The sequence below is a fragment of the Trachemys scripta genome, chromosome 3, assembly GCF_013100865.1.
Source record: "Trachemys scripta elegans isolate TJP31775 chromosome 3, CAS_Tse_1.0, whole genome shotgun sequence".
Taxonomy (NCBI): domain Eukaryota; kingdom Metazoa; phylum Chordata; order Testudines; family Emydidae; genus Trachemys; species Trachemys scripta.
Genome location: NC_048300.1, coordinates 36583142 through 36595913, shown reverse-complemented (window position 1 = coordinate 36595913; position 12772 = coordinate 36583142). Strand labels below are relative to the sequence as shown.

General features: G+C 41.3%; 1 protein-coding gene across 9 annotated transcripts in view; it reads right to left on the bottom strand.

Annotated features, from left to right (window-relative positions):
* The window catches only part of THADA (THADA armadillo repeat containing), a 324280-nt gene that overhangs the window by 157428 nt on the left and 154080 nt on the right, over positions 1 to 12772 (bottom strand). For 7 of the 9 annotated variants that reach the window (XM_034764451.1, XM_034764450.1, XM_034764454.1 and 4 more), the window contains one exon: positions 3678 to 3846. In XM_034764451.1, coding sequence (XP_034620342.1) covers positions 3678 to 3846 — 169 coding nt within the window. Of the gene's footprint in view, positions 1 to 3284; positions 3370 to 3677; positions 3847 to 10088; positions 11283 to 12772 lie in introns of those variants that run through there. The other 2 variants (XM_034764457.1, XM_034764459.1) reach the window with 2 other exon arrangements.

Genomic DNA, 12772 nt, shown 5'->3' with positions numbered 1-12772 from the left:
AACTCTCTTCTATAAAATAAAATAAAGCAGGAAGGAAGATAGATTTGCAAGCAGATTTTCATTTCAGAGTCTAAAAATAGTGAGGGAATTATTGGAGATCTACAACTAACTTTATGTAAATTAATGATAAGCCAGAAACTAAATCGGATATATCATGGGGCACAGCTAAAGATAATAGCTGTATAGGGACTCCCCTCCATTTCCCCTGTCCTAAAATTGCTGACCATACAGGAAATTTAAGAGAAAAGAACACTCTGGAAAAGACATAAGAACTCACAATAGGAAGGTGTGCCAAGATACATTGAGAGCCATGGGCAGTTGCAGGCTAACAGAAGTGAACATGCACAATAAGGCACTGTCAGATGAATTCTCATGAAAAAAGGCAATAAAGTAGCTAAATTACTAGTATGACAAATCTAAAAGTAAGCACAAAACACAACTGATTACCCTAAATTAAAAGAACAGCAGGTGAGTTAATTTACGATTCCAAATTGTTTCCTAGAATTTGACCTCCAGTTACAGAATATGAAGCTTATCACAGCTAGGTTCAGAATTAAGAAGCCCATAGAAAAGACTTAATTGCTCCATTTAAAAGTGAACAATAAAAATTGTTTGGAACAAGAAAAAGATTTAGAGAATCAAACAAGCAAAGCTACTGTCCATAATGTCTTAAACTATAAAGCACTTTCAAATACCCATCCCCAAATATGACAGATCTACATTAACACTCCTGTACAAATAGAGTTGGCCTGCCACTTTGTACCCTATCAATATACCCTCAGTCTGAAGAAATTAGAGGATATCATATGATATGATTAAAATTTACAAGAGATGTCAGCACTCATGGTTCAGACATAAAGCAACTACTACTATCATATGATTAAGAAATTTCCCCTATAGGCAAATTACTAGATAATTGTCCATTGTGGGAATATCATACTTGCCTCAGAAGCAACTGGTAATTGCCAGAGACAGGACATGGAAGCATACGGACCACTGGTCTGATCCAATATGGCAACTCATATCTTCCTATGCAAATAATTTCTCAAACATAGATATCAAAATCTGACGAAGATCATTGCTAAAAGGATGGGAATAAACCTCACATGTAAATGTCAGCAGATTACTAAGTATTCCCACTCAAAGTTGATGAAATTATTTAATATCATTTTGTCTTTAGTGTGAAAAATGTGTCTGTTTGCATCAAATGGACTTCCTTCTGGAAATCCTGGAAAAATGCAATTTGTGAAAAAATCATAACGTGGGGAGATATTACCAGTTTACAAGAAACAGCACAATTCTGAGTGAAAATGTGAAAGAAAATGCATTACTGTAGAAAAGAATGCACGGAGGGTGTCCGTTACTATTTCATTTTTTGCCACAGCTATCTTGAACTGATAGCTCATTCCTTCAGAGACAATCACCATATCAAAGAAAAGAAAGCATGTACTACTGATACTTGCGTGTCCCAAGAAGTTTCTCCAATAACAGATAAAAAGTTCTCTCTTTGTCACAGCTGCATATTTTAAAAAGGGACATGATCAACTTGAAAGCCATGTCTGCATAAAAGGTTTTTTTTTAAATCTACTATAGTTATAAGATTACTATATTACTAAGATTACTATTCTCAAAACATTAGAGGAACAAATGTTTCTCTAATTTAAGTTTCTTTACTTTGTGCATTTAATAGCACTTTTGTGTACAGTCAGTTTTACTAAAAAAGAACAGGAGTACTTGTGGCACCTTAGAGACTAACAAATTTATTAGAGCATAAGCTTTCGTGGGCTACTGCCCACTTCTTCGGATGCATATTGACCTGTCCTCGCTTACAGACAACCCCCCAAACTAAGGCAAATACTCACCAGCAACCACACATCACTGAACAAAAACACTGACCCAGGAACCTATCCTTGTAACAAAGCCTGATGCCAACTCTGTCCACATATCTATTCAAGTGACATCATCGTAGGACCTAATCACATCAGCCATACCATCAGGGGCTTGTTCACCTGCACATCTACCAATGTGATATATGCCATCATGTGCCAGCAATGCCCCTCTGCCATGTACATTGGCCAAACCGGACAGTCTCTACGCAAAAGAATTAATGGACACAAATCTGACATCAGGAACCATAATACTCAAAAACCAGTGGGAGAACACTTTAACCTGTCTGGCCATTCAATGACAGACCTGCGGGTGGCTATATTACAACAGAAAAACTTCAAAAACAGACTCCAACGAGAGACTGTTGAGCTGGAATTGATATGCAAACTAGATACAATCAACTCAGGATTGAATAAGGACTGGGAATGGCTGAGCCATTACAAACATTGAATCTATCTCCCCTTGTAAGTATTCTCACACTTCTTATCAAACTGTCTGTACTGGGCTAGCTTGATTATCACTTCAAAAAATTTTTTTTCTCTTACTTAATTGGCCTCAGAGTTGGTAAGACAACTCCCACCTGTTCATGCTCTCTGTATGTGTGTATATATATCTCCTCAATATGCATCCGAAGAAGTGGGCAGTAGCCCACGAAAGCTTATGCTCTAATAAATTTGTTAGTCTCTAAGGTGCCACAAGTACTCCTGTTCTTTTTGCGGATACAGACTAACACGGCTGCTACTCTGAAACCAGTCAGTTTTACTGTTTCCCAGTAATGTTAGGTAGCCAGTTTTTCTTGTGCTAAAAAGACCCTTTTAAATATTGACAGAAGAGCAAAAACACAAACAAATAATGTCTCTTTACAGTCCTATGTCCTAATAGTTCAAAAAAGAAAATCAAAAACAAAAAGAGATCAAGAGCACATTTCTAGAAACAAAATGGAAATACAGATGTTAACAAACCCTTAGACATCATTATTTCTGCCTGGGAGGTTTTCTCTCTGCATTTTTGGGCTCAGAGAATTTTTTGGAATAATACTGTTTCACAAATGTATAAATTTAATTCAAGTATCTGTATCTCATATTCTTTAATCTTTTCATTATTTTCAGTTTTGCTTTTCAATTATGGATTCAATTAAATATTTATTTATAGGTTATTTACGCATTTCTACATATGGGGCCAAATTCTGATGTTTCTTAATTGGTAATGTAAGTTACATAAGTCAGTGTGTAAGAGGAAGTGGGTGTAGAATACATGCCAAGAGGACAACAAGGTGAGGTTGTGGCAAGAGGGGCAACCAAAAGGATCATGACAAATGTGTCAGATAAGTAAGGAGGATCGACAGACAGGATATGGGAGTGGGAGACTGACCTGCCACAGAGTTGGTGTGTGACCTTGGGCAAGTCACTTAACCTCCCTGCACATATATGTTCACATCTGTAAAATGGGAATAATGATATTTTCCCACTTCTTAAAAGCATTCTGAGATTCAAAGATGAAAAACTTTATATTAGTGTCATTGCCGTCATACACCATCTTGCACCCTTTTTGTAGATTGCTGTTTCTTACAACTCTGTCCTTCTGCTCCTTTCGCATGTATATTAAATCAACTTACACTAAGTTACTGAACTGTGATTTATATCAACATTTAAATCATCTATGAATTTGGCTTCCTATATTTATCATCTTAGACAACTGATTTGTAAAGTGCTTTCATACACTGCTTAATAAATGCTTCTCTACTCACCATGAATTATGACTACATCGTATTACACAAAAGGAGAACTTACTTGTAGAAGCATTCCATGAACAGAATTCTGTCGTATACATGGATTGGTGCACTCTGGAAGCTCAGCAAGCAGAGCTTGTACTGTATGTGGTATCTGGTTTATCATAACAAATGGAACAAGGGCTCGGCCTGCCATCTCACGTGAACGATACACAGGAGAGTAGCCACATCTAGAAAAGGGAGAAACACGTTTGTCATCCACATACAGTGAATGCACTGCTATTACTTAACAAGCAACAGTTACACATTTATCCAGATGTGATTATTTTAATGTATTCTGAAATAAAATTGCAAAATAAATGACTAAACACAGTGAAAACTAAACCAAAACATGTTCCTTACAAAACATACTTTTATAATATTTCCTCTAGCTACTGATAGGGTGTAATTCCAGCCACCTATATCTAAATATATCCATGCTAGATTCTATTCTTCAAAAATGTCCTTGTCTTCTTTAAGACAAAAATATAATGGGACCATAGACCCAGCTGTTCAGTAACAGCCATCTATGTTGCCCATTGAGGTTACTAATGACAAACAGTAACCGCGAATTTGAACATGCTAATTTATTAATTTTACTAAAATTTATGATTCTCAATATGCCTAACACACATTTTATATGAACAAGATATACAAATATAAGGTACATTTTTAATAGGACATACGTTCCTAAAACAAATGCATAAGAAGGTCTTGATTAGTACACAGCAGACACACTTAGGCCTGGTCTACACTACAAAGTTAGGTCAATATAAGCCACACTAGGTCGATTTAATAACATACGTGTCTACACTACCAAGTCCCTTCCACCAACCTAAGTGGCCTGTAAAGTCTACTTCTGTACTCCATCTCAGCGAGAGGCATAGCGCTTGATTCAACATCCATGGGTCAACAAATGGATAGTGTATAGACATCATGTTGTGTAATTCGAATTAATTGGCCTCAACGAGGTGTCCCACAGTACTTCGCTGCGACCGCTCTGGAGAGCACTTTCAACTCCACTGCACGTCAGCCAGGTACACAGAAAACAGCCGCTCCCCTGTTCAAGCCCCGGGAACTTTTGAATTTTCATTTTCTGTTTAATCAGTGTGGAGAGCTCGCCAGCACAGCTCATCATGGATAAGGCTACAATTATGTTACAGAGGTCATGGAATCTGTGACTTCCATTGACCTCGATGACATTTTCTCCCCGGGCTGGAGCTCCCACCCAGCCCCACCCCCGTAGCTACCCAGTCGTTGCAGGGGCCTGGCGGACCCTGCAGCTGCCCAGCCACGGCGTGGGGATTCCCCGCAGCTGCCCAAACACAAAGGGTGTGTGTGTGGGGTAAACTCCCTGCAGCTGTCCAACCACGGAGGGCGGTGCAGGGACCCTCTGCAGCTGCCCAACTGTAGCAGGGACTCCCTGCAGCTGTCCAGATGCAGCGGGTGGACCCCGTAGCAACCCAGTCCCACGGGCTGGGAGACCCTGGAGCTCCCACACACGGCAGCAGTAGTGGACCCGGGAGAAGTGGGTGCTGAACCCACTTACCCTTTTGTCAGGGATATTTTTAGCGAAAGTCAGGGAATTTTTGTTTATTTCCCATGACCTGTCCATGACTTTTACTAAAAGTATCTGTGAGAAAAACGTAACCTTAATCATGGAGACTCAAGGTCGCAAACGCGCTCCAGCATGGAGTACCCAAGAGGTGGTCTATCATATTGCTGTGTGGGGAGAAGAATCTGTGCAGGCAAAGCTCCGATCCAGCAGAAGAAACACTGACATCTATGCCAAGATCGCATGGGGCATGGGGGAGAAGGGCTACAGCAGGGACATACAACAGTGCCACATGAAAATAAAGGAGCTATGGCAACCATACCAGAAGACAAGGGAGGCGAACAGTTGTTCTGGTTCTGCCCCACAGACATGTCACTTTTATGAGGCGCTGCATGAGATTCTCGGCGGGGACCCCACCACTACCCCAAAACGCTCCATGGATAACTCCCAGGAGCTCCAGGCGACTTTGAACAATGAGAACATTGTTGATAAGAAAGGAGGAGGAGGAGAACGTGAGGCTGGCAAGCAGAGAATCCATTCTCCCCGACAGCCAAAAACTGTTTTAAACCCTGGAACCCATCTCTTCACAGGACCAGTTGGTGGCAGAGCATGATGCTGAGGAAGGCACCTTTGGTGAGTACACATTTCCAATCCAACTGTAGGGATTATATAAGAACTATTTCCATGCACGGGGATGGCCCGGGAATCTTCCATGGAGATCTCTAGGAAGCTTTCATAGAGGTACTTTGCAATCCTTTGCAGCAGGTTTCTGGGAAAGGCTGCCTTATTTCGTCCACCACGGTAGGACACTTTCCTGCACCACTCCAGTATTAACTCTGCTGGCATCTTTGCAGCACACAGCATTGCAGCATAAAGACCAGGTCTGTACCCAGACGCTTGCAGCATCTGCTCCCTTACTGCATCTGTTACCCTCAGGAGAGTGATATTGCATAAGGTCACCTAGGGGAAACGGGGAAAGTTTGCAATAGCCCTTAAACCAGAAAAAATTCAACAAGTAATCCGCCCCATTTGGTGAAATCTGGGTCACACAACCACACTTTCCCAAACATGCTGTGGTTGTGGTTGGAAGGGATCACCATGTATTGCAAGCAGCATTGGAAAAAATAGGGGGAAAGAGGGTGGCGGCTTCCCGTTTGTCTCCCTTCCCCCCCATTTATAAAAAACAAACTATTTGGGGGGCTTTACGCTGGTGCCTGTCGTCAAGCACTATCCAGGTTGCAAGGGAAAGGGGGCTTTTCACAATTTCAAACCTGTGATCCCAAGGCTGTCTTCACAAAGCAGCAGCACAAGACCTCTTGCCCACGCCTTGTGGCTGTACTCACCATGGCTGGAACAGCAAACCGACTCTTGCAATAGCCAGTGGTTTTGATTACGTTGTGACTTGCAGTGAAGTATATTGAGAGGTGTTTTTATTTTATTTTTATAAAAAATAATTAATCTTGCACCAGAAACAATGCATGCACTGTCAATGCTACCCTGGTGCTTTGCATTCCTTGCAGCAGAAACCTTGTCCGTCAGCACATCCTCCACACCAGGACAGAGACTTTCGCAGATTAGAAGGCGGAAAAAGAAGACTCGGGAGGATATGTTCAATGAGTTAATGTGCATCTGCGAGAATGACAAGACGGAGCTCAGAGCATGGAGAATTACACTGTCCGAAAACCTGGACACGGACAGGGAGGACAGGAGAGTGTGCAAGGAACAAAAGCGTGCCATGCAAGAGATGCTGCGGATTATGAAGGAACAAACAGCCATGTTGAGGAAGCAGAAAGGCAGCTGGATGCTAGAGAGTCCCTCTACAGCCTATGCTGACTCTGCTGCCATCATCGTCCCGTTCTACATCCTCCTCCCCGAACCGTCCTATGAGGTGGGGATGGTGGTGGGGAGGGAGTTTGGAATCCCTTATACTCAACACCAGGGGAAGGTACGAGGACCAGAAGGCACCCATTTCCACACCTTTGATTGTTATTGCAGTGCATCTCTAAGCAAGCTTTCCACATTTCTCCCACCACAGTGTTATCAGGGCTTTTGCCCCAGGTTATCTTACTTTTCTTTACTGTCTCTGTTTGTTTTTGTGCATAATAAAAGTGAATGGATTGAGGAGAAAAGGCTCTTTATTCATTCAACACACGGTGGTTGGTGGGGATGGAGTTTACAGGGGAGAAAATGCAATGGAGGGGACAGTTTGGTAAGGAACAACACAGATAGGTCTCACATTACTCTGGCTCATTGCTGAAACTTGTTTTCAAAGCCTCACAGAGACGCAGCACCCCTCAATGTGCTCTTCTTATTGCCCTTGTGTCTGGCTGCTAGACAATCTGCCTCAACCCTCCACCCCAGCGGAAACTTTTCTCCCTTTGTTTCACAGATATTATGGAGCACACAGCAGGCAGCAATAACAATGGGGATATTGCTTTCACTGAGGTCTAACCTAGTAAGCAAACAATACCAGCGATCTTTGGAATGTTCAAGGGCACATTCCACCACCATTCTGCACTTGCTCAGCCTATGGTTGAACGGGTCCTTACTGCTGTCCAGGCTGCTGGTGTACGGCTTCATGAGCCATGGGAGCAAGGGATAAGCTGGGTCTGCCAGGATCACAATTGGCATTTCAACATCACCAATGGTTATTTTGGTAGTCTGGAAAGAAAGTCCCTGCTTGCAGTTTTCTGAACAGATGCACGCATCATGCACCTTTCCCGACCATCCCACGTTGATATTGGTGAAATGGCCCCTGTGATCCACCAGCACTTGCAACACCATTGAGAAGTACCCCTTTCAGTTTATGTACACTTTGGCAAGGTGGTCTGGTGCCAAGATAGACGGAAAGCCTATCCCTATCACCCCACCGCAGTTAGGGAACCCCATCGCGGCAAAACCATCCACTATGTCTTGCACGTTGCCTAGAGTCACTACCCTTCTTAGCAGAAGTCTGTTGATGGCCCTGCAAACTTGGATCACAACAGATCCCACAATAGATTTACCCATTCCAAATTGATGCCCCACTGACTGATAGCAGTCTGACGTTACAAGCTTCCACAGAGTTATTGCCACTCGCTTCTCCACTGTCAGAGCAGCTCTGATTTTAGTATTGCTGCGCTTCAGGGCTGGAGAAAGTTTTTCACACAGTTCCTGGAAAGTGGCATTCAAAAGTTCTGCAGCCACAGCTCATCATCCCATAGCTGCATAACGATGCGGTCCCACCAGTCAATGCTTGTTTCCCGAGCCCAGAAATGGCACTCAACCATGTAAAGGTGATGCGTGACTGTCGCCAGCAACTGCGAATTGCTCTGCTCTGTCTTCCAGCAGGGCTGCTTGCGTGGCATCACGTTGTTCTGTGCTGCGGCTCCTGTATCAGCTCTGTAAATACTGCAGGATAAGCACAAGGTGTTTGTAGTGATCACAACAACAATGTACAGCTGAGAGGGTCCATGCTTATCATGCTATGGTGTCTGCACGGATAACCCAGGCTTACAGGGAAAAAAAGGGGGGGGGCGCGCAAAAAAAGGCTTGATTTGTTTGCCATTGATTTCAGGGAGGGAGGGAGGTAACTGCATTATAGGAGGCTAACACTATGTTCCCATAACCACGCTGCCAATGTTTTGGTCCCATAAGGCATTGCAAGCCCAACCCAAAACTCCACTCGGCCAGGTGCACTGTGGGATGGGTACCCACAGTGCAGTGCTCCGTTTGTCGATGCAAGCCCTGCTAGTGAGGATGCACTCTGCCGACACAAGTGTAGTGTGAACATGCAAGATCAACTTGCTTAAATCTGAGGCTCAATGTCGATTTCCATGATGTCGACTTAACTTTGCAGTGTAGACATTGCCTTAGTTAACAGCATAATGTATCTGACAATGTATCCATTTTAGACCACATTATACCTTGCAGATACAAGCGTGCATTGGGGGAAGTGCAGAGCAACTATACTGCCATAGGAACTGCAACTCTCTCTCCTGGAGCTGAGTTACAACCTCTGGAGGGTGCAGCATGCTCCCCTCTCCTCATCCCCATCTCTTCCATATTTCCTTTAGGTGACTTGCATGATTGAGGTGCTAAGAGAGGATAGTCCTTGTGCTCCAGGGAAATGCAAGGAGTGTGACAATAGATATCCTATACACAAGCACGTGAAAAGGACGGTGGGTCAGTCCTAGTCATAGTCTAACCCTTTCTGCATATTGTATTTTTGGCCACATATGGTAAAACCTTTAATCCTGCATTGGCAAGTGTAGGAAAATATTTGGTTAAGTGCTAATAACTTATGTTTTTTAAATGAGAATGCTTCAGTTCTACTAGACAATAACCTCAGCACAGCGGAAAGTGATTTGTCTACAACTGTTCCTGTATTCGTGCTATACCATGTTTTATATTAGCAGAGGGAATCTTGTATATAAATGTTTCTTTTCAGCTACAAATAACTCTGACATGGTTACAGATGTTTAGTTTCTAATTAGCAGTAACTGTATACTAAAGAATGCCCCTCATTCTGTTCATGACCTTTTACAAATGATGATTTCCCAAAGGAATCTGGCCTCTGTTCAGGAGAAAGAATGGAAAATGGGGAAAGAGCCAGAGCCTGCTGCAGCCAGATACCCTGTGCAAAGGTATTTTCCAAAACCATATGATTCAGAGGTTTTGGGGTTCCCTCCCTCCCCAATGTAATGCAATTAAGTACAATGGAATGGAATTCTATATTTTTTTCCTAGTAACATAATCAAGGATAGATTTCCAGGCAATTTTTAAGTAACCTCATTTTAAACTATGTCCTATGCTTCTGTTTAAAACAATGTGCAATAAGCACTCTTACAAAAAATTATACAATTTTTCCATATGACAATTATTGCCAGATTATTGTTTATTACATTTGTTAAGGTAGTGCAAGAAGTAACCACAGTATATGTTATTGTTGACAAAAAAAATTAAAGTTAAGGATAAAATTTCCCAAGTGCCTATATTCAGGTGCCTAAACTCAGGAGCCTAAATTCCATTTTCAAAAATGACTTAGGTATTTCAGAGCTGAAGTCTCATTGAAAGTCAGTACAGGTGCTTTGGAAAATGATACCCTATATCCAATACTGCAAACAATTAGGCACACAAGTAACCTTATTGAGAGTAGCCCTGTTGGATTAGGTGCTTACACAGGTCTTCTCTCCTAGTTTCTCTGAAATGTCAGATGCAGAAAACCTATACAATCATTTTTCACTAGTTGAAAATAAAAACTAGATAATTAATTAATGGATATAAGTATTTTCTGTCATTTTCTCAATAACATTTCACTACCTGCTGAACAAAATATAAAACTTTACACGTACAAGAATTATATATTTGTAAATACTAATTCTAGTTGGATATATTTATAAATTTACTAAATTTATTAACACAAGCAGATATTACAACATTATGGTCCCAATCCTCCTCTCCCTGTGCAGTACAGTCAGAGCTGGCAAAATCATTACTTCCCAACCCAGCCCTACACATAACTCCCCCCACACTTAATTAAATGTGCATTATTAATGGAATGGAAAGAACAGTGCCAAAAAAACGATTTAAAATGGACCACATCTATAATATGTTTGTATCAGATATTTGCTGGATAAAAGCTGGGTCTTCTGCTACGAAAACCAGCTTATACACTGTTTATTCTACACATTTTCAAAACTTATAAAACTACTTTTAAACAACCAATAATATAATAAATCAATTATTTTAAAAAGGTCACAATCTTGGCTTCAATATACAACCTGAGATGCCAGTGGGTTCCACATGGGCTGGAGGAAAATGGATCCTCACTACCCTCCAAGCCATTGAGTGGAAGCTGCTCCACAATTGCTAAGGCTGTAGTAGCTCCACCTGTTGCTGTGTCCCTGTTGTGAAGGGCATTGATTGGAGGATCTGTGAAACAGCAGATCCTCTGCCCCCGCCATCTCATCTCATAAACACTGCTGCTTGGGGTTTCACTTTCCAGAGCTGGGCTACAAAATATGCTGTAGATGTAGATCAACACTCCCTAGATAGTTTCCAAAATTCTTCCAAAGTGGTTGTGGGGAACCTCTGCAATTGAAGGGAGAGCAGAAATGCAGACTTTGGTTCCAGTAAAATATATGCAGTAATAATGCCTGAATAGATTGACAGTCATTAACTCCTAAGTGTACCAACATGTCATTTTTTAGGGCCAGATTCTGCCACACAAACTCACATTGAGCAGTACCTTACTCCACAGGTAGCCCCATTTATTTCAATGGAGCTACTCAAGGAATGAAATTATTGCCTCCTTGAAGCAAATGGCAAAAACTTCCATTGACTTCAATGGGGCCAGGATTTTACCCAGCATATGTACACTCGTACAAATGTCAATGAACTCCCAAGAGCAAATACTATTATTCAGAAAGGAAGAAACTTAACAAAATCCAGCACTTCTACCTTATTAACAACAAGCTGATAGTAGAGTCAATCTCTCCTTTTGTGACAACCAACCATTCATCTACTATTACTGAGGCAAAATATGAACTACAACTGCTAACTAATCCTTCGTAAATAGGTTTTTGCTACAAAGCAGGTTTTGGAAAAAGGAGATATTTACTTAATATAACCCAGAAATTCAATATCCTCATATGTTTGCCTATGGCTCTTAGTTCAGTACCTATTTTTCCCCTTATGCTGTCTACAAAAGAAAATAAGTATGAAAATAGAGATTTAAAATGTACATTATTGTACATAAAGGGTGAAACTGTAACATTACAATCTGCCCTGAGTCCTGGGCAGCGCACACCACAAAGTCTCAGATAAAACCAATAGTAAAAGGCTCTTTAGCCATACAAGTAAAAAGAAAACAAGGAAAGAAGTGTGACTGCTAGGTACTGAGAATAGGGTAGAGATTAAAGATAATCTAGGCATGGCCCAATACCTAAACGAACACTTTGCTTCAGTTTTTAATAAGCGTAATGAGGAGTTTAGGGGTAGTGGCAGGGTGGCTAATGGAAATGAGGATATGGAAGTAGAAATTACCACATTCGAGGTGGAAGTCAAACTCAAACAGTTTAATGAGAGCAAATAGAAGGACCTGGATAATCTCCATCCAAGAATATTAAAGGAACTGGCACATGAAATTGCAAGCCCAATAACAAGGATTTTTATTGAATCCATAAACTCGGTGTCATACTATATGACTGGAGAATTGCTAATACAGTAGCTATTTTTAAGAAAGGGGGGAAAAGTGATCCAGGAAACTAAAGGCCCATTAGTTTAGAAGATCTTGGAACAAATTTGAAAGGGGAAGTTGTTAAGGACATAGAGATAAACGGTAATTGGGATAAAATACAACCAACCTGATCTCTTTGAGAAGATAAGTGACTTTTTAGACAAAGGAAATGGTAGATCTAATCTACCCGGATTTCAGTAAGGCATTTGATAAAGTTCCACATGGGAAATTATTAGTTAAATTGGAGAAAATGGGGATTAATATGAGAATCTAAAGGTGGGCAAGGAACTGATTAAATGGGAGACTACAACAGGTGATATTGAAAGGTGAACTCTCAGGCTGG